This window comes from Hyperolius riggenbachi, chromosome 1 (assembly GCF_040937935.1).
Source record: "Hyperolius riggenbachi isolate aHypRig1 chromosome 1, aHypRig1.pri, whole genome shotgun sequence".
NCBI lineage: Eukaryota > Metazoa > Chordata > Amphibia > Anura > Hyperoliidae > Hyperolius > Hyperolius riggenbachi.
Window position 1 is genome coordinate 649,743,130 of NC_090646.1, and position 23,812 is coordinate 649,766,941.

Here is a 23,812-nt window from a genome sequence, read left to right on the forward strand (position 1 = left end):
ATTATTTCATAGAGCAGGCTAGAGAGCCTTTGAACTTTTCTCTGCAGAAAAAAAAACATAAACAAAGAAGAAACAATGAGAGACAGTTGATATAAGAGTTTTAAAAGACAGTGCTGTCCAGGACTTTATAAAGTCGCAGAGCTCACAGAAGCTCTTCACCCCCTTTTACTTAATCAGTTTCTCTCAGTTATAACTGAAAGAAAACTGATTTTCAAAGTAATGCCCATGTTTTCCTATGGCACAGTTCACACTTAACGCGATTTAACCTCCTTGGCGGTATGAAAAATACCGCCAGGAGGGAGCGCAGCAGTTTTTAAAAAAAAAAATTTTTTTTAATCATGTAGCGAGCCGAGGGCTCGCTACATGATAGCCGCTGCTGAGCGGCATCCCCCCGCCCGCTTCGATCGCCTTCGGCGATCTCCGATCAGGAAATCCCGTTCATAGAACGGGATTTCCTGGAGGGCTTCCCCCGTCGCCATGGCGACGGGGCGGGATGACGTCACCGACGTCACTGACGTCGGGACGTCATTGGGAGTCCCGGGCCACCCCTCGGCGCTGCCTGGCACTGATTGGCCAGGCAGCGCTGGGGTCTGGGGGGGGGGGGGGACCCGCGCCGCAGCAGATAGCGGCGATCGGGCAGGGGCCGGCGGCGATCAGAGTGCTGGCGCAGCTAGCAAAGTGCTAGCTGCGTCCAGCAAAAAAAAAATTATGAAAATCGGCCCAGCAGGGCCTGAGCGGCACCCTCCGGCGGCTTACCCCGTGTCACACACGGGGTTACCGCCAAGGAGGTTAACTAAAATGTTCTTCCCAATGCACTGCTATGGAAAAAAGACGTACTAACGCATACCAACTGATTAAGGCTACTTTCACAGTAGGACATTATGTTCGATGTGACGTTAAGGTCGCATAACGCAACGCATATACACTTTCATAGTGCAACGTTAAAGTCGCACATTAGAAAATGTATTTACTATAGAATGAAAACGGCGCATGCGGAACATTTTCAGAAAAAAAATAAAACCACTACTGAGCATGTGCAACACAAGTAACAGAGCAGATTCATTGCTAAACGCACAGCATGCAGCACTTTCTAATAACGCTCCACGTTACACACTAACGCAATGTGTGCACTGTGAATGTCGCACAGGCTTTGCATTGGTGTGCGTTACTCTGCGTTAAAATATTTTCTAACGTGCGACTTTAACGTCGCACTGTGAAAGAGGCCTAAGTGTAAACGGGGCCTTCCTGTACTGGAAACAATATGAGACTCATATCTATGCTAATAATGTTTTATTTATTAGCAGTACTACACATACAAATCATTATATCATACGTTTATTTTCACTTCAGATTCCCTTTAAGGACTTGTTCACACTAAGGACGTTTTTGGCTTTTTTTAAGCGCCGGTGATTTTCAAATTCACCCTAAAAGCGGTTGTGCAATGATTCCCTATGAGAGTGTTCACATCTGAGCGGTTCGATTCCGATCCGCTCACCAAAGCGCTGCCTGTACCATTTTTGGGACGATTTGCCTCAATGCAAGGTATAGAGAAATCGCAAAACTTCTTTTAAGAATACATACAGTGGCCTCAATTCACGGAGCTTTATCAAACACTTTATCAAACATTTGATAATTTACCTTATGGGTAAAATCTAATTTTAAATTCACTAAGGTGTTATATATTTATTGAACGTTTTATCGATAAAACATTCGATAAATATATAACACCTTAGTGATTTCAAAATGAGATTTTACCCATGAGGTAAATTATCAAACGTTTGATAAAGCTCCGTGAATTGAGGCCACTGTATTTATTCATTTCCGGGTCAAAGAGTTCACTTCCTGACTTGCGTAAGGAAGTGAAAAAACTGAATCGTTCTGCAAATGTGCTTAGAAAAGCGCTTTATAAAAAAATCGTAATGCGCAGATAAGCGCCGGGAGGTGCTAAAAAATGTAGCGCATAAAATCGCAAAACGCTGATGTCAGCTATTTCAATTTTAGATGTGAACAAGGCCTACAGGTGGTCATACATCAAGTGATTTTGGGGGCAGATCAACCTTCTGATTCGATTATTTCATAGAATCAGAGGAAAATCAGTGCAGCAACATGTCCTTGAAGCAGGTTGTTTTGGCGCTTAGGGCTGAACGACGAAACTAGGTACTGCTTTAGCAGCAATGTTATAGTGTGCAGGGCCCGTAAGGATAATTTGGGGTTTCCGGCGAATGCTGAACCCTGAATTTCATCTCACTCTGAGTTGCGGCGATTTGGAGGGAGAACAATATTTAAAGTAAACCAGAGACGAAGCACCCTCATGTATTTTACCATATATATCAGTGGGAACATTAGAGAAAACACCTACCCTGCTCTCTGTTTCATCCTTCACTGCTCAGCCTGCTTGTTATCAGCCCTAATAAAATCCCCAACTGAGCATTCAGTCTGGCTGAGTCATTATAGCAGAGCCAGAAGGGGGCAGGCTTAGGCTTGAAAAGACATCAGAGAAGACAGACTCAGCTATAATGATTCCTGAGCAAAGCCAGACTGAATGCTCAGTCGGGATTTTATCAGGGCTGGTAAGAAACAAGCTGAGCAGTGAAGGATGAAACAGAGAGCAGGGTAGGTGTTTTCTCTAATGTTCCCACTGATACATATGGTAAAATACATGAGGGTGCTTCGTCTCTGGTTCACTTTAACACCGCTGGGGTTTTGATTGGCAGCAGGGAGAGCCGTCATTTGGCTCACCCTGCGCCCAGCTTACCAGCGGTGTACCTCTATGTACGCCAAGTCCAGGCGGAAATCGGTGAAAGGGATCTATCGGACATGCTGGAAAATCTCAGTCACAAGTGCTCCAGTGGGTGCACTGTGGCAAAGGGGTTTGATATCACGATGACCAACGGACCCCCGGCAGGTGTTCCCCCAAGTGTAAACTGTCTCAGCTGGCTCCCTGATATGGCATCCCCTGCAACATGGTGTACATAGTGCGCTGCTCAAGACTTCATGTGTCCCCTGGCTTGTGGAGCGGAGTGTGCAAGCAATGTGTCAGCGGTACAATGATCGGGGATTCTTCCTGTGTGGCAAATGCTGTGTCTCATATCTATGACATCTAGTAGCACCTTGAGACACAGCTGTATCATCCTTGGTGCACATCTGGCTGTGGGGAGGGGGCTGCTTTGTACTGGGGGCACATCTGGCTACTGTGGAGGGGGCTATACTGGGGAGGGGCTTATACACAAGTCAACCACTTTTCCTGGTTTCTGAGGGAAAAGTGGGTACCTCGGCTTATACGTGGGTCAGGTTGTATGCAAGTATATACGGTAATCTGGCAGCAGTGGTTCCCCCAACATGCACAATCTGGCTGTAGTGGTTCCCCCAAAATACACATAATCTGGAAGCAGTGGTTCCCCCAACATGCACAATCTGGCTAGCGGTTCCGAACCTCGGTTCCTCAACATACACATAATCTGGCAGCAGTTCCCCCAAAATAGGTGCCCCCAGTATAGTCTACCATGTTAATAGGTATCCCCAGTGGAAGTAACCAGGTCTATAGGTGTTCCCAGTATAGGTAGCCAGGTCTATAGGTGTCCCCAGAATAGGTAGCCAGGTCTATAGGTGTCCTCAGAATAGGTAGCTAGGTCTATAGGTGACTCCAGTGAGGGAGGGGGGGCGGGGATACAGCGCAGTGAAGGGGGAGCAGGGCACAACAGCTGGGAAGGGGGGTTAATCACTGACTAGACCAGAGCAGTGGCGCACAGAGCTCTCTCTCGCGCCTGGAATAGGAAGAAGTGTTCCTCTGCCACCCGTTGCCACACTGCTCAATTCTGAAGGGAGGAGAGGAAGGGGGAGCCCCAAGGTGAGGGAAGGGGGGAAGACCATCCTTCCCAGCTTCTGTGCCCGCTGCTCCCCTTTCACTGCACTGCTACCCCAGGGCGGCCCCCTACTGACCACAGGCCCTCGGTCCATGCCCGAATGGCAAGTCGTTTAATCTGCTAATTAGTGAATCGTTATTGAAAATGTAGGTTAAATTGTGCTTTGGCTTATGTAAACTTACAGGTGACACAGAGGTCATAGCTCACCCATAATTGTGCTATTTGAAATATATGAACCTCCACTTGAAGTTTAACAAGTAACTTTTAATTAATATAGTATAGCTGATAAGTTTCTTTTCTTGCTATCTACCCAGAAGCTAAATGAATGTAATATAATCCTTTTATTATTTTTTTCCAGGTATTTTGAGTTTTATGAAGGCCCTTTAGACTACAACTCTACAAAATGCCTGGAGCTGAGGCAGGACATCATGAACGTCAAAATTCTCTCCATGTGAGTTGCACAAAACACCTAAGACTGGTACTCTTTCTTTGTTTATTCCATCATAGTACAGGAATCTGGACTTAGACAGTGGAGGGGGCGAAGACAGCTCTCTACAAACAGTTAATCAACTGTCAGACTGGGGAGGGAGTATGGCAGCGCTGTACTAGCAGCTCAGCAGCTATAAGACTGGGGGAGGGAGCAGGGCAGCACTCTACTACCAGTGCAGCAGCTTTCAGACTGGGGAGGGAGCAAGCAGCACTCTACTACCAGCTCAGTAGCTATAAGACTGGGGGAGGGAGCAGGGCAGCACTCTACTACCAGTGCAGCAGCTATCAGAATGGGGAGGGAGCAGGGCAGCACTCTACTACCAGTGCAGCAGCTATCAGACTGGGGAGGGAGCAGGGCAGCACTCTACTACCAGTGCAGCAGCTATCGGATTGGGGAGGGAGCAGGGCAGGACTCTATAACCAGTGCAGCAGCAATCAGACTGGTGAGAGAGCAGGACAGCACTCTACTACCAGTGCAGCAGCTATCAGACTGGGGGAGGGAGTATGGCAGCACTCTACTACCAGCTCAGCAGCTTTCAGATTAGGGAGCAGGGCAGCACTCTATTACCAGCTCAGCAGCTATACGACTGGGGGAGGGAGCAGGGCAGCACTCTACTACCAGTGCAGCAGCTATCAGACTGGGGAGGGAGCAGGGCAGCACTCTACTACCAGTGCAGCAGCTATCAGACTGGGGAGGGAGCAGGGCAGTACTCTACTACCAGTGCAGCAGCTTTCAGACTGGGGTGGGAGCAGGGCAGCACTCTACTACCAGCTCAGCAGCTATAAGACTATGGAGGGAGCAGGGCAACACTCTACTACCAGTGCAGCAGCTATCAGACTGGGGAGGGAGCAGGGCAGCACTCTACTACCAGTGCAGCAGCTATCAGACTGGTTAGGGAGCAGGGCAGCATTCTACTACCAGTGCAGCAGCTATCAGACTAGGGAGGGAGCAGGGCAGCTCTCCACTACCAGTGCAGCAGCTATCAGACTGGGGGAGGGAGCAGGGCAGCACTCTACTACCAGCTCAGCAGCTTTCAGACTGGGGAGGGAGCAGGGCAGCACTCTATTACCAGCTCAGCAGCTATAAGACTGGAGGAGGGAGCAGGGCAGCACTCTACTACCAATGCAGCAGCTGTCAGACTGGGGAAGGAGCAGGGCAGCACTCTACTACCAGTGCAACAGCTGTCAGACTGGGGAGGGAGCAGGGCAGCACTCTACAACCAGTGCAGCAGCTATAAGACTGGGGAGGGAGTATGGCAGCACTCTACTACCAGTGCAGCAGCTATAAGACTGGGGAGGGAGCAGGGCAGCACTCTACAACCAGTGCAGCAGCTATCAGATTGGGGAGGGAGCAGGGCAGCACTCTACAACCAGTGCAGCAGCAATCAGACTGGGGAGGGAGCAGGGCAGTACTCTACTACCAGTGCAGCAGCTTTCAGACTGGGGTGGGAGCAGGGCAGCACTCTACTACCAGCTCAGCAGCTATAAAACTAGGGAGGGAGCAGGGCAACACTCTACTACCAGTGCAGCAGCTATCAGACTGTGGAGGGAGCAGGGCAGCACTCTACTACCAGTGCAGCAGCTATCAGACTGGGGGAGGGAGTATGGCAGCACTCTACTACCAGTGCAGCAGCTATCAGACTGGGGAGGGAGCAGGGCAGCACTCTACAACCAGTGCAGCAGCTATCAGATTGGGGAGGGAGCAGGGCAGCACTCTACAACCAGTGCAGCAGCAATCAGACTGGTGAGGGAACAGGACAGCACTCTACTACCAGTGCAGCAGCTATCAGACTGGGGGAGGGAGTATGGCAGCACTCTACTACCAGTGCAGCAGCTATCAGACTGGGGGAGGGAGCAGGGCAGCACTCTACTACCAGCTCAGCAGCTTTCAGACTGGGGAGGGAGAAGGACAGCACTCTATTACCAGCTCAGCAGCTATAAGACTGGGGGAGGGAGCAGGGCAGCACTCTACTACCAGTGCAGCAGCTATCAGACTGGGGAGAGAGCAGGGCAGCACTCTACTACCAGTGCAGCAGCTATCAGACTGGTTTGGGAGCAGGACAGCACTCTACTACCAGTGCAGCAGCTATCAGACTGGGGGAGGGAGTATGGCAGTACTCTACTACCAGTGCAGCAGCTATCAGACTAGGGAGGGAGCAGGGTAGCTCTCTACTACCAGTACAGCAGCTATAAGACTGGGGAGGGAGCAGGACAGCTCTCTACAAACAGCTCATAAGCTATCAGACTGGGGAGCGAGCAGGGCAGCACTCTACTACCAGTGCAACAGCTGTCAGACTGGGGAGGGAGCAGGGCAGCACTGTACTACAAGTGCAGCAGCTATAAGACTGGGGGAGAGAGCATGGCAGCACTCTACTACCAGCTCAGCAGCTATAAGACTGGGGGAGGGATCAGGGCAGCACTCTACTACCAGCTCAGTCAGCAGCTATAAGACTGGGGGAGGGAGCAGGGCAGCACTCTACTACCAGTGCAACAGCTGTCAGACTGGGGAGGGAGCAGGGCAGCACTCTACAACCAGTGCAGCAGCTATAAGACTGGGGAGGGAGTATGGCAGCACTCTACTACCAGTGCAGCAGCTATCCGACTGGGGAGGGAGCAGGGCAGCACTCTACAACCAGTGCAGCAGCTATCAGATTGGGGAGGGAGCAGGGCAGCACTCTACAACCAGTGCAGCAGCAATCAGACTGGGGAGGGAGCAGGGCAGTACTCTACTACCAGTGCAGCAGCTTTCAGACTGGGGTGGGAGCAGGGCAGCACTCTACTACCAGCTCAGCAGCTATAAAACTGGGGAGGGAGCAGGGCAACACTCTACTACCAGTGCAGCAGCTATCATACTGGGGAGGGAGCAGGGCAGCATTCTACTACCAGTGCAGCAGCTATAAGACTGGGGAGGAAGCAGGACAGCTCTCTACAAACAGCTCATCAGCTATCAGACTGGGGAGCGAGCAGGGCAGCACTCTACTACCAGTGCAGCAGCTGTCAGACTGGGGAGGGAGCAGGGCAGCACTGTACTATAAGTGCAGCAGCTATAAGACTGGGGGAGAGAGCATGGCAGCACTCTAGTACCAGCTCAGCAGCTATAAGACTGGGGGAGGGAGCAGGGCAGCACTCTACTACCAGCTCAGCAGCTATAAGACTGGGGGGAGGGAGCAGGGCAGCACTCTACTACCAATGCAGCAGCTGTCGGACTGGGGAGGGAGCAGGGCAGCACTCTACTACCAGTGCAACAGCTGTCAGACTGGGGAGGGAGCAGGGCAGCACTCTACAACCAGTGCAGCAGCTATAAGACTGGGGAGGGAGCAGGGCAGCACTCTACTACCAGCTCAGCAGCTATAAGACTGGGGGAGGGAGTAGGGCAGCATTCTACTACCAGTGCAGCAGCTATAAGACTGGGGAGGAAGCAGGACAGCTCTCTACAAACAGCTCATCAGCTATCAGACTGGGGAGCGAGCAGGGCAGCACTCTACTACCAGTGCAGCAGCTGTCAGACTGGGGAGGGAGCAGGGCAGCACTGTACTATAAGTGCAGCAGCTATAAGACTGGGGGAGAGAGCATGGCAGCACTCTAGTACCAGCTCAGCAGCTATAAGACTGGGGGAGGGAGCAGGGCAGCACTCTACTACCAGCTCAGCAGCTATAAGACTGGGGGGAGGGAGCAGGGCAGCACTCTACTACCAATGCAGCAGCTGTCGGACTGGGGAGGGAGCAGGGCAGCACTCTACTACCAGTGCAACAGCTGTCAGACTGGGGAGGGAGCAGGGCAGCACTCTACAACCAGTGCAGCAGCTATAAGACTGGGGAGGGAGCAGGGCAGCACTCTACTACCAGCTCAGCAGCTATAAGACTGGGGGAGGGAGTAGGGCAGCACTCTACTACCAGTGCAGCAGCTATCAGACTGTGTAGGGAGCAGGACAACACTTTACTAACAGTTCAGGAGCTATCAGACTGGGGAGGGAGCAGGGCAGCAATCTACTACCAGCTCAGCAGCTTTCAGACTGGGGAGGAAGCAGAGAAGCGTTCCAGTATAAGAGCAGCAGCTTTAACACTGGATAGGAAGCAGGGAAACACTTTCATACCAGTTCAGCAGCTTTCAGACTGGGAAAGGAGCAGGGCAGCACTCTACTACCAGCACAGCAGCTGTCAGACTGGGGAAGGGAGTATGGCAGCCCTGTACTAGCAGCTCAGCAGCTATAAGACTAGGGAGAGAGCAGGGCAGCACTCCACTACCAGCTCAGCAGCTATAAGCCTGGGGGAGGGAGCAGGGCAGCACTCTACTACCAGCTCAGCAGCTATCAGACTGGGGGAGTGAGCAGGGCAGCACTCTACCAGCTCAGCAGCTATAAGACTGGGGGAGGGAGCAGGGCAGCACTCTACTACCAGCTCAGCAGCTATAAGACTGGGGGAGGGAGCAGGGCAGCACTCTACTACCAGCTCAGCAGCTATAAGACTGGGGGAGGGAGAAGGGCAGCACTCTACTACCAGCTCAGCAGCTTTCAGATTAGGTAGCAGGGCAGCACTCTACTACAAGCTTAGCAGCTTGTAGAGAGAAGACCCGGAAGGCTCTGTGGGTTCAAGAGCCTTCCCTCTCCATAGGTATCTAACATTGTTTTACTTGCTTCAGTGCTGCTTTAATAGTCACATTAGAGGCATAACGAAAAACAATACAGCTATAATGGCAAAATCTGAAAAAACATACAAACAAAAAACCTGTAAAATATAGTTTTTTTGTAAACAGACTTTAAAAATCCTTTGGGAAATTAGAACAACATAAAGGGCCTGAGCCGGAGATAATAGACCATATAAGGCCTGGTTGGTATACAGCAGATAAAGGGGGGAGTAGTCTGTATGGGGTCATCTTTATGTCCGAGCAGCACCGCCAACGCACCTGAAGTCAGGTTCACAGTGAGATGCTGCATTAAGATGCCACGGTAAAGGGACACTGTAGGGGGTCTGGGGAAAATGAGTTGAACTTGCCCAGGGCTTCTAATGGTCCCCCACAGACATCCTGTGCCCGCGCAGCCACTCACCGATGCTCCGGCCCCGCCTCCAGTTCACTTCTGGAATTTCAGACTTTAAAGTCTGAAAACCACTGCGCCTGCGTTGCCTTGTCCTCGCTCCCACAGATGTCACCAGGAGCGCCTGGTGCAGGCACAGACCATACTGGGCCTGCGCAGTACACTCCTGGTGACATCAGGGGAAGCGAGGACACGGCAACGCAGGCGCAGTGGTTTTCTGACTTTAAAGTCTGAAATTCCAGAAGTGAACCGGAGGCGGGGCCAGAGCATCGGTGAGTGGCTGCGCGGGCACAGGATGTCTGCGGGGGACCATTAGAAGCCCCGGGTAAGTTCAACTCATTTTACCCCGACTCCCCCTACAGTGTCCCTTTAATGCTGCAAACATTACAACACAATGCAAAAAAAAGTAATAACGCACATTAATACCACATTGACCTTGAATGCAGTAGATACAGTGAAGCATACAGGCAATGAAAAGTATGTTTCCCTGTATCTGTTAGCGTGTGCATTTAGAGGTAACGCCCACCAGCCTACGTCGCACTGTGATCGTCGCATAGCCTTAACATTGCAGTGCGGTAAACTGTGTTATATGACTATAATGCAGGACAATAACGCCCCTCTGTGAATCTAGCTTGAATGTTGCTGAACTGATGACATCATGGTTCTTCCCGTCTAACCCCATAGCGCGGCCTGAAAGCGCTGAGGCAGCGGTGTCGACATTATCGAGGTTTGGCCGCCACTTTAAGCCACTCACTATTGGTGCTGACTCATCCCCCTTCCTCTCAGCTGCTACAATGTATCATTAAATAACAATGGTCTCTATTTTTAACAATCCGCTCTTTGCAGCCAGAGACCGCTTGTAGGCGGGCAGAGCATAAAAGGCATGAGAAATTACATTAAGGCCAAAGATCTCACTCCTTTTTGCGCTGTGCTTTTTATGAAGCTATCCACCCTTGTCAGTTACCGGACCAGGGACAGAAGTAATTCAAGTGGTGCTGAATACCAAACTAACAACTAGGGGTTTTATTGCAGGAGTCTTATGCTGGGAATACATGTCTCGACTCTGCCTCATTTAGATGGCTCGATAGTTAGATAAAATCTCCCGCCCGATCGTTTCTGCGCTAGATTCTGCATGGAGCACAATAGAAAAAGATAAGAAAAATGAGCAAAAGATAAGAGAATCGCCCGCAGAATCGAGCGGCAGAAACGATTGGGCGCACAATCGACCCGTGTAATCCCAGCATTAGGTACACACCATACAATTTTCTGTTAGATTTTCTGTTAGATTTACCTGCCAGATAGATAATTTCCAACATGTTTGAAATTATCTATCTAACCATCTACCTGCCTAGCAATTAAAGAGACTCTGAAGCGAGAATAAAACTCGCTTCAGCTCTTATATTCAGCAGGGGCATGTGTGCCCCTGCTAAACCACCGTTATTCCGCGGCTGAACGGGGGTCCCTTACCTCCCAAAACCCCTCCGTGGTGCCCGAGGATCTCTTCCTGGTGAGGCAGGGCTAAAGGCCGCAGCCCTGCCTCCATGCGCGTCTATCAGCGCGTATCTCCGCCTCTCCCCCGCCCCTCTCAGTCTTCCTTCGCTGAGAGGGGCGGGGGAGAGGCGGCGATCCGCCGCTGATAAACGCGCTGTGAGGCAGGGCTGCAGCCGTTAGCCCTGCCTCCAGCAGCAGCAAAATCTACGGCCAAGTTGGTTGTAGATTTTGCAAGGGGGGATTTGGGGGGTAAGGGACCCCCGTCCAGCCGCGGGATAGCGGCGTTTTAGCAGGGGTACACATGCCCCTGCTATATATAAGCTCTGAAGCGAGATTTATTCTCGCTTCAGAGTCTCTTTAAGCATTGTTCTACTCAGCAGGAGATAACCAGAATACAATGCACCAGAGATAATGACCATTCTCTACAGAAAATAATCTAACAGAAACTCTAACAGAAAATTGTATGGTGTGTACTAGGCAATACACTTATAGATTTGCAGCAGATTCGACCATCAGATAGATTTCTGTCAGATGCCTGTCAAGTCGAATCTGACAGGAATCTATCTGATGTGTGCCACACACTAGGAACAGATTTCCAATACATTTCAAAATGAAATCTATTGGAAATAAAGACAAACGAAATACCGAGAGCCCAATATAGTGTAGTATGCAAAACAAGGGTTTGGAAATGAAAAGTATATAATGTACAGTATATACTGACAAATGTGGGTTACCGCCTAGGCAACCACTGTACAGGCAGGTGAGGAGATTAGACCTGTCCACACTCAGGATTAAAAGTCGCTCTCTGTAGATAAGGAAAAATGGGGATCAACCCCTCCACCAGGGGTGGATATTGATAATATATGAGTGAACAGAGGCGCCAGCAGGATAAAAGGTTCTAAAAAGGCTTAAAATCCCTCAGGAGGTGGTGGTGGTGGACTCGCCTCCCCGAAGCAGACAATATACCGTCAGCTTTATGACAACAGGTTTATTAATATACTCCAAAACAAACAGTGCAACACGTTTCACGGGTATATTCCCGCTTCCTCAGGCAATAAACAGATAGGAGTACACAGTATAGTCTCAAGGTCACGAACAGAGGCGCAAGCAGGATAAAAGGTTCTAAAAGGCTTAAAATCCCTCTGTGAGGCGCTATTCGTGACCTTGAGACTATACTGTGTACTCCTATCTGTTTATTTCCTGAGGAAGCGGGAACATACCCGTGAGACGCGTTGCACTGTTTGTTTTAGAGTATATTAATAAACATGTTGTCATCTATTGGAAATAGATCTAAACACATTATTGGACCATTAGATCCAATGCAACTCTATGGGCCATCGATCTGCTGCCAGCAGCAGATCGACCTAGATTTTCCATCCCTTAGATAGATCAACAAAAGTTTGCTTTCCTAAAACAGAAAGAATTTGCGATAATTCAGGTTGGAGTGAGCTTGAGATCAAATCGTTCGAAATTGGCTGCAACTGGATTGGCTGATTTGATCGATGGCTGAAATCGACCAGTGGCCCCTTTACCGTAGCCGTACATCTAGTGATGATGGGCAGATTAGACTAAAAGACAGATCTCTCTCTAATCGAATCTGATTAGAGAGAGAGATCTGTCGCCTGCTCATGCGCCGCACGCCGATTCCCGATCAATTTCATGCTGAAAGTGATCAGGAATCAGCCTTGTGACGTCACATCCGACCACCTCCCCGACCCGATGATGTCCTCCTAATGTTTAATGTGTCGCTGGTGCCCAGAGCAAGCTATACTTTACCTGTCCGCGGCCTCCGCTTTCTGCGGGCTCCCTCCGTTGTCCATACACGTGCGCCCCGTGTGGTTGCCTAGTAAGGGCGAGTGTGTGATGTCAGACGTCACGCATGCGCTCATGTTACTAGACAACCACGTGGCGTGCATGTATGGATAGTGGCGGGAGCCTGGAGCAAGCAGAGGCCACGAACAGGTAATGTATCGCTTGCACTGGACACCAAGAAGGGGGGGCATCAGACAAGGTGGACAGCAACGGGGGCTTCATCGACGTTCGTCCCGATATCGCTTCCCGTTACTGCTGCGCACTTGATCGAACAAGTCGGCCCTAAGTATTGAAGCATGTCCAATCAACTAATGTGACTAATTTCGAGTCAAAATTGGTCGTATTGTTAGTTTGGCATGCACTTGGCGCCTGATGTGTGGACACCTTTAGAAGTCAACAAAAAGTTTAGTTTACTTGCAGAAGTACCGTACTGTTTATTTTGGTTCACGTACCCTTCTGAAGGCATCATTTTGCTGCGCAAAGGGCTGAGGAATTTCCTCCAGCAAAAAGCTTCTCCTCAACTTGTCCTGGGAATGTTCTTTGGTCCTCTCTCTTGCCTGACCCTTCTTGACAAGGCCAGTTGTTGGAAAACACGCCCGGCAATTTAATGCAGTAAACAGCTTGGCGTTTTTCTCGGAGGAGAGAGGGGAGGCGGGGCCAAGTGGCGGAAGTGGAGTGATGCAGGGTCTTCGGGTTGGCTTAGTGGGACAAGACGTTTATATAACGTTTCATTACAGCAGCACTGACGGATTTTTATTTTTTGCATGGAGGTCCTCTTTAACAGAGAAATCATTAGCTTTAATGTAGGTGAACTATACTCCCGCCCCTCCTCCCCCATCCCCCTCCATGAGATATCACTAGCCCTTGCAAGCTTACAGTCTAAAGGCTAGTGGGGTGGAAACAATAGGGAAGAGACACAAGAGTTAGTGGATGAGACAGTAAACCTCCAAAGCTACCTATAGCAACTTATAGGCTTGTCTGAAAAGGTGCGTTTTGAGAATACGTTTGAAGATTTCAAGCTTGGAGCATGGGACAGGCTGCGGGAGAGAGTTCCAAAGGAAAGGGGCTGCTCCTGAGAAGTCCTGGATGCGAGAGTGAGAGAAGGTGACCAAGCTAGAGGACAAAAGGGTTGCCTCAAGGAGAGGTGGAGAAGTCGGGCAGCAGAGTTTCGTAGGGACTGGAATGTTTGACAGGTTCTCTCAAAGCAGCGGAAAGCAGCCGGATGGGGGAGGTTCATTTGCTCCCCATGGCACTGGGAGAGCCGCCTATCATGTGTTGCTTCATGCGATGGGAATCCCCTGCTTGTGTTATACTGACCTCTTCCTGGGCGTTGTGTGTCGCAGGGTGAGGGAGTCTGAGCTGTTTGAAAGATGGAAGAATCTTCAGATCTGCAAGTGGGAGATGAACGCCACCGAAGCCAACACCTTCAAGTAAGTTCAGTTCATTAAAGGATACCCGAGGTGACATTTTCTCTGTCAATTACATTAGCTTCTGTGTTAAAAGGTGCATGTTTTCATGCATACAGACACACTTGGTGTACAGGAAATTCACTAGTGTGCTCCCAGCCTCAGCTTCTTATTACACTCACTCTGTTGATTTCTCATGGAGCAGAACTTGCTCTGCAGACTTCTTCAGCATCACCACAGTACACAGCACTTAGGGAAGGGGGTGGAGAGGTTGGGGGCAGGGCACTGTACGCAAGACCCTGCTGCACACTAAAGAGGGACTGTCTACAAATCTTTGTCTGCAAAACTTGCATGATTTTATCAGTGGCTGAGCAGATGCAGCCACTTTTTTCTCCCTGTGCCTTTAGTTGTCAGTCTTTGATAATAGGAATAAGAAACTTCTCCCCCCACCGGGCCCGCTGCGGCTGCATCCCTTGCAGGGTCTATTGTTACGTGCCTGTAGACATGGGTATGTACAGTGCCTAGCACACAAATAACTATACTGTGTTCCTTTTTTTCTTTCTCTGCCTGAAAGAGTTAAATATCAGGTATGTAAGTGGCTAACTCAGTCCTGACTCAGACAGGAAGTGACTACAGTGTGACCCTCACTGATAAGAAATTCCAACTATAAAACACTTTCCTAGCAGAAAATGGCTTCTGAGAGCAAGAAAGAGATAAAAAGGGTCAATAATTCATAGATTTTAGCTCTGGCATACTTCAATTATTGCGTCATTGAGCAAACACAATAAAACAGTTAAAACCTAAAAAGTAGATTTAAACATAACATAAAATAAAACTGTGGAATATAAAAAGTCATTTTTAGGAGAAGGAGGATAGTTACAATTGTTTATTTCATTCGTTTATTTTCGCCCTGGGTGTCCTTTAAAGGACCACTATAGGGAAACAAAGTAAACAGTTACAATCTGACAGAACAGGTTTTGGACTAATCCATAGCCTCATGTGGGATTTTCAGGGTTTTCTTTGTTTTCAAAAGCATTTCTTGAACGGCACTTGCAAGGGCTTGCAAGAGCTTTTTTTCTGAATGCTTGTGATGTGAAAAGCTCTTGCTAATCTAATGCTATGGGTGTGATCCCACTTCTGTGATTTTACAAAATCCCCCATAGCATTGCATCAGCAAGAGATTTTCAAATTAGTAGCGCTTAAATAGCTCTTGCAGTGTGAACCAAACAATTGCCAGAATAGTAAGATACTAGCCAGTCTCCCTGCTCAGGGCCTGTTTCCACCAGCATATTGCAATCTGCATCCGTTTTTCTGGATGCAGATATCCGCGTAGTTTCCGCGCGAATCTGGATGTGGCTATCAATCATTGTATACAAAACCGATGCATGGTGCAGAAATCTGCAGCCTGCAATCCATCATTTTTTTCTGCATCGCACTGCAATTGTGAATATGCATTCAATCGAAATGACTCCATTGACATGCATTGGTTAGTTTCCCACTTAGCAAAATCCCACTCAAGGGGCCCATACACCTAACCCGCCGATATACAGCAGATTTGATCACTGTGATCGAATCTGCTGTGAAATCGTCGCGCAAACGCTGACATAACGATCAATTTCCGTCCGAAATCGATTGTTCCCGTCGATTCCCGTCGATCTGTCCGTGCGGAAGATTTTTCTCGATCACCGACGGGTCGGGAGTGCGTCGATAGCAGCGTTCGAATGCCCAACGACCGACGCAATACAGCGGAGATACACAGTAAGAGTGATTAAGATGTGGAATGCATTGCCACAGGAAGTCGTTATGGCAAACTCTATACCTGCATTTAAAGGGGGCTTAGATGCTTTCCTTGCGTTGAAAGACATCCATGGCTACAATTACTAGGTAATGCCTAATGATGTTGATCCAGGGATTTTATCTGATTGCTATCTGGAGTCGGGAAGGAATTTTTCCCTTTAGGGGCTAATTGGACCATGCCTTGTAAGGGTTTTTCCGCCTTCCTCTGGATCAACAGGGATATATGAGGGAGCAGGCTGGTGTTGTACTTTGTTCTCTGGCTGAACTCGATGGACGTATGTCTTTTTTCAACCAAAATAACTATGTAACTATGTACCTGTTCCGGCCGGCGAGACTCCCCCGTTCTCAGCTATCATCTTCTCCGCTACGGGCTCCAGGGCTGCAGCTTCACTGAACTTCCTGTCCTGGCAGGAAGTTTAAACAGTAGAGCGCCCTCTACTGTTTAAACTTCCCCTGGACAGGAAATTCAGTGAAGCAAGCCAGCCGGACCGAAGACCAGCACGGAGGAGAAGAAGACAGCGGAGACCGGGGGAGTCCCTCCGGCCAGATCAGGTAATGTATAGCTGGCGGGCAGGCGGCGGCGGCAGCTCCACAGATTGTGATCAGTTTCATGCTGAAATCGATTCACAATCTGTTTGCAGTAAAGGTAGCCATACGATCCCTCTCTGATCAGATTTGATCAGAGAGGAATCTATCTGTTGGCCGAATCTGATGGCAAATTGACCAGTGTATGCCTACCTTAAGTGGAAACGGGCCCTCACTTGCACAAGATTTTTAGCAACTGAGGTTCATAATCTGAAGCCTGACGGCATGGATCAGTACTCATTCCCTCGGGCGTCATTGCAGGGCCTGAGGCTGTACAGATGCATTGCTAGCCTGCATTTTGGCCCCCGAGGGTGCCGGGGCTATCTGCTACAGTGTTCTCCCCAGAATTTTGTTCCAGCCGGGTGGAATGAAAAAGTATCAGGGTGGGGCCCAACGGGGGAATGTAGGGCTGCAACTCTAGTTACAGCATGGGAGGCGGATGAGAAGGTGAGCCGATGACAGCCGGGTGCTCACCAAAATTAGCAGGGTGGAACACCCAGCTAAAAGAGCCTGGGAAGAACACTGTGCTTTGCAAATTGCAGCTATTTATATTTTTTATTGGTAGCCTCGGGCGCCCAAATGTAACTTTATTACCAATTGGGCTCTACGATGGTGGTGGTGGGTTTAGGGGTTAGGTGCCACGGGGTTGGTTAAGGCTTGGGGTTAAGGGTTCTATGTAAGTGTAGGGCTAGATTACATCATGGTAAAATATCCATAGAGATTACCAATATTTTACTATTGAAATTAAAGGGATACTGTAGGGGGGTCGGAGGAAAATGAGTTGAAGTTACCCGGGGCTTCTAATTGTCACCCACAGACATCCGGTGCCAGCGCAGCCACTCCCCAATGCTCTGGCCCCGCCTCCAGTTCACTTCTGGAATTTCAGACTTTAAAGTCTGAAAACTACTGCGCCTGCGTTGCCGTGTCCTCGCTTCCCCTGATGTCACCAGGAGCACACGGCACAGGCACAGACCACACTGGGCCTGCGCAGTACGCTCCTGGTGCCATCAGCGGGAGTGAGGACACGGCAACGCAGGCGCAGTGGTTTTCAGACTTTAAAGTCTGAAATTCCAGAAGTGAACCAGAGACGGGGCCGGAGCATTGGGAAGTGGCTGCGCTGGCACAGCGGGGGACCATTAGAAGCCCCGGCTAACTTCAACTCATTTTCCCCCGACCCCCTTCAGTATCCCTTTAAGTTGTAGAATATGAGTAATTATGCCGTTACTCTAATAGCAATTATCTCCGACGCCCCCTTTTTCCAGGTGCCTTTTATACATGAACTCCTTTAGGCCTCCCTCCCTTTTCACAAAAGAATGCCTTCCAAATTAAAAAAAAAAAGGAGGGAAGAAAATTGCTTACTAGTTTTTCAGAGATCCCCAGTGATGATGTCACATGGTATCTGGCCTGAGTAAAATGCACACGTTTGTAATTCCGACCATCATGCAGTTTCTGTGTTTCACTCCAGGGCGGCGCTCACCAGGTGCTGCAATGCACCTTCCTTCCTCTTCACCACCCAGAAGAACACTCCACTGGGCACCAAACTGCGATATGAAGTGGACACCAGCGGCATCTTCCAGATCAGCCCCGAAATCTTCAATATATTCCCCAAGGTATCCTCATTGTTATTCTGCCACATCTATCTGAGGCACATCCTGTCCTTCGGTGTTAGAATGTTTCTTTTAACAATGGCCTCGATTCATCAACACTTAGCAAATTTGTTAACAACAGTTTGGTAAAATACCGAATTTGTTAACTTCATTTCAGGATTCATCAAAGTTATCTACAGCTGTTAGCGAACATTCGGTAACGATTCGGTAACGATTCGCTAAAACGGAATAAAGTGCAATTCATGAAAAAGAAAGTGGGCGTGGTTTAGCGTTACATTTAGGATTAGTTATCTCCTTCACTGCTCTGTCGTTATTCCTGTCAGATCATTGCTGACAGAGAAGATGGAGCCATTTGAAGTGGTTATGTATCAGCTGAGAGTGATTCAAAGGCGCAGACGGGCAAGAATAAGGTCTGCAACCATATAAATTTGTAAGAGAATAGATTTATTTGCTATAACACGACATCTGCATTTCTCTTGAATCATCTTGTAAGAGAACACAGGCAGTGTCAGGGTTAACTAATTTGCTAGCTGCACTATAATTTTTTAGAAAAGGCTCCTATCAAATTGTGGGATTGTCCCAACCACTTTCAGAATCCTGGTCCAGAATGTTGCTACATAGTGCTCAAAGGACTGCCTTTTACCCACAATTCCATGGGAATCTTATGGCCTTGTGTTAAAGTACCACTGTAAAATGGAAATATCGGCACGTTACCGGATGGTTACCGAATTGTTATCGAATTCACACCGAATGAGGAAAAACCTTGATGAATACAACTAGAAATCGATAAACTTCGAATTCGGTAATTTAACAAACTGGAAAAAGTTATCTTAAAGACAATGATGAATCGAGGCCAATATCTCCAATCAGATTCCAGTCATTCCATTCCAACAAGACTGTGAGGTTGCCTCCGCCAGCCCTTGGCTGAGTCGATCCGCAAGGCATATTGGGGACCAGTGTACTCACGCCAGATTCAGGGCAGAGGCAGATGTTATTGTCCACCTTAGCTAAATTTATTCTAGTGTGTTCACAAGGCTTAAAGTGAACCCGAGGTAAGAGGGATATGGAGGCTGCCATATTTATTTCCTTTTAAGCAATACCAGTTGCCTGGCAATCCTGCTGACCCTCTGCCTCTAATACTTTTAGCCATAAACCCTGAACAAGCATGCAGCAGATCAGGTGTTTCTGACATTATTGTCAGATCTGACAAGATTAACTGCAGCGCTTGAGTGATTAACGCCAAGTGCTGTGATTAAAGCAAATCTTAAAGAGAACCACGGTGGGTTCTAAGAATCCTATTAGCACAAAGAGGCTGGGTCTGCTTATAATGCCCAGCCTCTGTTGCTATACTGTCCCCCCCCCCCCCCCCCCCGCGCTCTGCTGTCCCCCATAAATCAAACGGCATGCTAGCGACAGGCAGTGTGTCACTAGCAGACTGTTTACCTCTGCACTGTCACTCTCCGCCGCTCCCCCACCTCCTCTATATCACCGCTCCCCGCTGATTGAAGGGACGCAGGTGGGGAGCGGCGACATAGAGGAGGTGGGGGAGCGGCGGAGAGTGACAGTGCAGAGGTAAACAGTCTGCTAGCGACACACTGCCTGTCGCTAGCATGGCGTTTGATTTATGGGGGACAGCAGAGCGCGGGGGGGGGGGACAGTATAGCAACAGAGGCCGGGCATTATATGCAGACCCAGCCTCTTTGTGCTAATAGGATTCTTAGAACCCACCTCGGGTTCTGTTTAAGTGAAAGAAAAAGAAAAAAAAAACGGATATTTGCCTATGGAGCGGGAAGGCTTTGTGTCCTATAGATCCTGCCCATTCCTCTCTCCCTCCCCTCGTTCCAGCACCATTAGCCCCGTTTGAATATGCTGCCATGGGAGGCTTCTGTAGCCCATGTGCTCCTGAAGACGGGCAGCTCTAAATTGCACAAGCGAGAGTGCGCACTCATGAATGCTCGCGCATGCGCAGTACGGAGCTACCTGTCTTTGGGAGCACGCTGGCTACCGAAGCCTCCCATGGCAGCATATTCAAATGGGGCTAATGGTGCTGGAACGTGGGGAGTGCGAGAGGAATGGGCAGGATCTATAGGATACTCCTTAGGTGAGTATCTGTTTTGTTTGTTGTTGTTTTTTTTTTTGTTATTTATTTTTAGATTCAGTGCTGCTTTAACTCCTGTGTGAACCAGCTTTTAAAGTGGGAGTGTCACCATAAAAATCCAATTTCAACAGCAACTAGTCTAAGTGTATTAAGCGATAAAGATGCTAATCCTGCATTCAAAACTTTTTCTGCTGTTATGGTTTGGAGTTATCACATACTTAAGGAGCACTGGCCCTTTAGTAGCCATTGCCATTCAGTTGCATGCTGGGGGTTCTTTTACCTTTAATATATTCCTCCTCTTTTATTTCCCTGCCTAGCTGCTTATCTGAACCACAATCCCCTGCTCACTTTTGTTTACAAGCAAGGCTGAAGTGACTCAGTGATTGGACTAGAAAAGAAAAAAAAGTAAAGGGCAGAAATGACATCAGCATTTAGCCTAAACTGTGGCCCCCATCAGGAACAGAATTCTTTGCATTTACTATATAAAATTCACTGAAATCAAAATGTGGACTGTACAATACATGTGTCATGTAAGTAGATCAAGTACTTACTTATATATGTGTTTTTTTTCCCCTGGCATAGTATGGCTACACTTGGTCTTCACATTCTTTCCTCCCCCCCCCCCCCCATAGGATATGCCTTATGGTCGATCCCAGTTTAAGAGGTGCGCTGTGGTGGGTAACGGGGGCATACTGAAGAAGAGCAGGTGTGGAAAGGAAATAGACAACGCTGATTTTGTCTTCAGGTAAGTCAGATTAATACCTACATGATTTGTGGCTGCCTACCCCAGTCTGACACTGAGGCAGGGAACACACTTGACTTTCAGTTTTCCGCGCGCGTTTTTCTGCATACTTTTTCTGCACACTATGGCCTCGATTCATCATTATCTTTGAGATAACTTTTTCCAGTTTGTTAAATTACCGAATTCGAAGTTTATCGATTTCTAGTTGTATTCATCAAGGTTTTTCCTCATTCGGTGTGAATTCGATAACAATTCGGTAACCATTCGGTAACGTGTCGATATTTCCATATCGACACGTTACCAGTTGCCAGTTGCAAGAGAGTCTTATCTTTTGTGACTCTCTTGCAACTGGCAGAGTCCCAGTGGATTGGCGTACAGCCCACGTTTTCCCATTATTTAAGAAGGGCAAAAAATCTGATCCAGGAAATTATAGACCTGTAAGTTTAACATCAGTTGTATGCAAACTATTTGAGGGGTTACTAAGAGATACTATACATGACTTCATAGTAGAAAATAATCTTATTTCTCAGCATCAACATGGGTTTACTAAAGACAGGTCCTGTTTGACTAACATGCTCAGCTTTTATGAGGTAGTGAATGCTAATATGGATATTGAGAATGCTGTAGATGTGATATACTTGGACTTTGCAAAGGCCTTCGACACTGTTCCCCACAAAAGTCTGGTGCAAAAGTTGAGGATGCAAGGACTGGGGAAGAGTCTGTGTTCATGGATAGGGAACTGGCTAATGGACAGAAAACAAAGAGTTGTGGTCAATGGATCATACTCAAAATGGGAGACTGTTAGCAGTGGGGTCCCACAGGGGTCTGTTCTGGGTCCAGTGCTCTTCAATTTATTTATTAATGACCTAGTAGATGCAGTAGTGAGCAATGTTGCTATTTTTGCAGATGATACAAAATTGTGCAGAATCATTAACTCTCAGGAAGATAGTGTCATATTGCAACAGGATCTGGATAGGATGGCTATATGGGCACATACATGGCAGATGAAATTCAATGTTGACAAATGTAAGGTCATGCATTTTGGACGTACTAATGGTCTAGCACCATACAAAATAAATGGGATACAGTTGGGGACATCAAACTTGGAGAAGGACTTAGGAGTACTCATTGACAACAAGTTAAATAATCGTACTCAATGCCAAGCAGCTGCAGCTGCAGCTAACAAAATTTTGGGATGCATTAAAAGGGAAATAAAAACTCGAGATGCTAGCATAATATTGCCCCTGTTTAACTCTCTAGTAAGGCCACATCTGGAATATGGAATTCAGTTCTGGGCACCACATTACAAAAAAGATATTGCAGTTTTAGAGCAGGTGCAGAGACGAGCAACAAAATTGATGCGTGGGATGGAAGGTCTCACTTATCGAGAAAGGTTAGATAAACTGGGTTTATTTAGTCTAGAGAAAAGACGCCTTAGAGGGGATCTAATTAACATGTATAAATACATCAGAGGGCAATATAATACCTTGGCGGATGAGCTTTTTGTCCCTAGGCCTTCTCAAAGGACTAGAGGACATGATCTGCGCATGGAGGAAAAACGTTTTAGCCATTTATTTAGGAAAGGGTTCTTTACAGTAAGAGTGATTAAGATGTGAAATGCATTGCCACAGGAAGTCGTTATGGCAAACTCTATACCTGCATTTAAAGGGGGCTTAGATGCTTTCCTTGCGTTGAAAGACATCCATGGCTACAATTACTAGGTAATGCCTAATGATGTTGATCCAGGGATTTTATCTGATTGCCATCTGGAGTCGGGAAGGAATTTTTCCCTTTAGGGGCTAATTGGACCATGCCTTGTAAGGGTTTTTTCGCCTTCCTCTGGATCAACAGGGATATGTGAGGGAGCAGGCTGGTGTTGTACTTTATACTGGTTGAACTCGATGGACGTATGTCTTTTTTCAACCAAAATAACTATGTAACTATGTAACTATTTTACAGTGGTACTTTAACACAAGGCCATAAGATTCCCATGGAATTGTGGGTAAAAGGCAGTCCTTTGAGCACTATGTAGCAACATTCTGAATAGGGCTTTACACCTGGACCAGGATTCTGAAAGTGGTTGGGACAATCCCACAATTTGATAGGAGCCTTTTCTAAAAAATTATAGTGCAGTTAGCAAATTAGTTAACCCTGACACTGCCTGTGTTCTCTTACAAGATGATTCAAGAGAAATGCAGATGTCGTGTTATAGCAAATAAATCTATTCTCTTACAAATTTATATGGTTGCAGACCTTATTCTTGCCCGTCTACGCCTTTGAATCACTCTCAGCTGATACATAACCACTTCAAATGGCTCCATCTTCTCTGTCAGCAATGATCTGACAGGAATAACGACAGAGCAGTGAAGGAGATAACTAATCCTAAATGTAACGCTAAACCACGCCCACTTTCTTTTTCATGAATTGCACTTTATTCCGTTTTAGCGAATCGTTACCGAATCGTTACCGAATGTTCGCTAACAGCTGTAGATAACTTTGATGAATCCTGAAATGAAGTTAACAAATTCGGTATTTTACCAAACTGTTGTTAACAAATTTGCTAAGTGTTGATGAATCGAGGCCTATGTGTGTTTCCATGCAGGAAAACGCGCGCGTTTTTTCACAGCAGCTGATGTAATTGATACAGAAAACTGCCAAAATGTGCAGAATCAGGATGCAGAATGTCAGTTTTTTTTCTGCGCGCGAACAACACAGCAAGTGTGTACTAGCACATTGATTAACATGAAAACGCGTACGAAAACAGTCAAGTGTGTTCCCTGCCTCAAGAGATATAACTGTTATTTGTGGGAGGGCCAAACTGCTCGCCTCCCTTCACAGCCAATAGAAGTAGGTGTAGCTGTTACCATCAGTGTCCTGCCACCCTCCAATC

The 23,812-nt window shown here is 47.8% G+C and overlaps 1 protein-coding gene across 3 annotated transcripts in view; it reads left to right on the forward strand.

Moving 5' to 3' along the window:
• ST8SIA5 (ST8 alpha-N-acetyl-neuraminide alpha-2,8-sialyltransferase 5) overlaps nt 1–23,812 on the forward strand; it is a 989,793-nt gene that overhangs the window by 957,717 nt on the left and 8,264 nt on the right. For all 3 annotated transcript variants that reach the window (XM_068251563.1, XM_068251555.1, XM_068251558.1), the window contains 4 exons: nt 4,222–4,314; nt 14,031–14,117; nt 17,941–18,085; nt 20,813–20,925. In XM_068251563.1, coding sequence (XP_068107664.1) covers nt 4,222–4,314; nt 14,031–14,117; nt 17,941–18,085; nt 20,813–20,925 — 438 coding nt within the window. The remainder of the gene's footprint in view (nt 1–4,221; nt 4,315–14,030; nt 14,118–17,940; nt 18,086–20,812; nt 20,926–23,812) is intronic.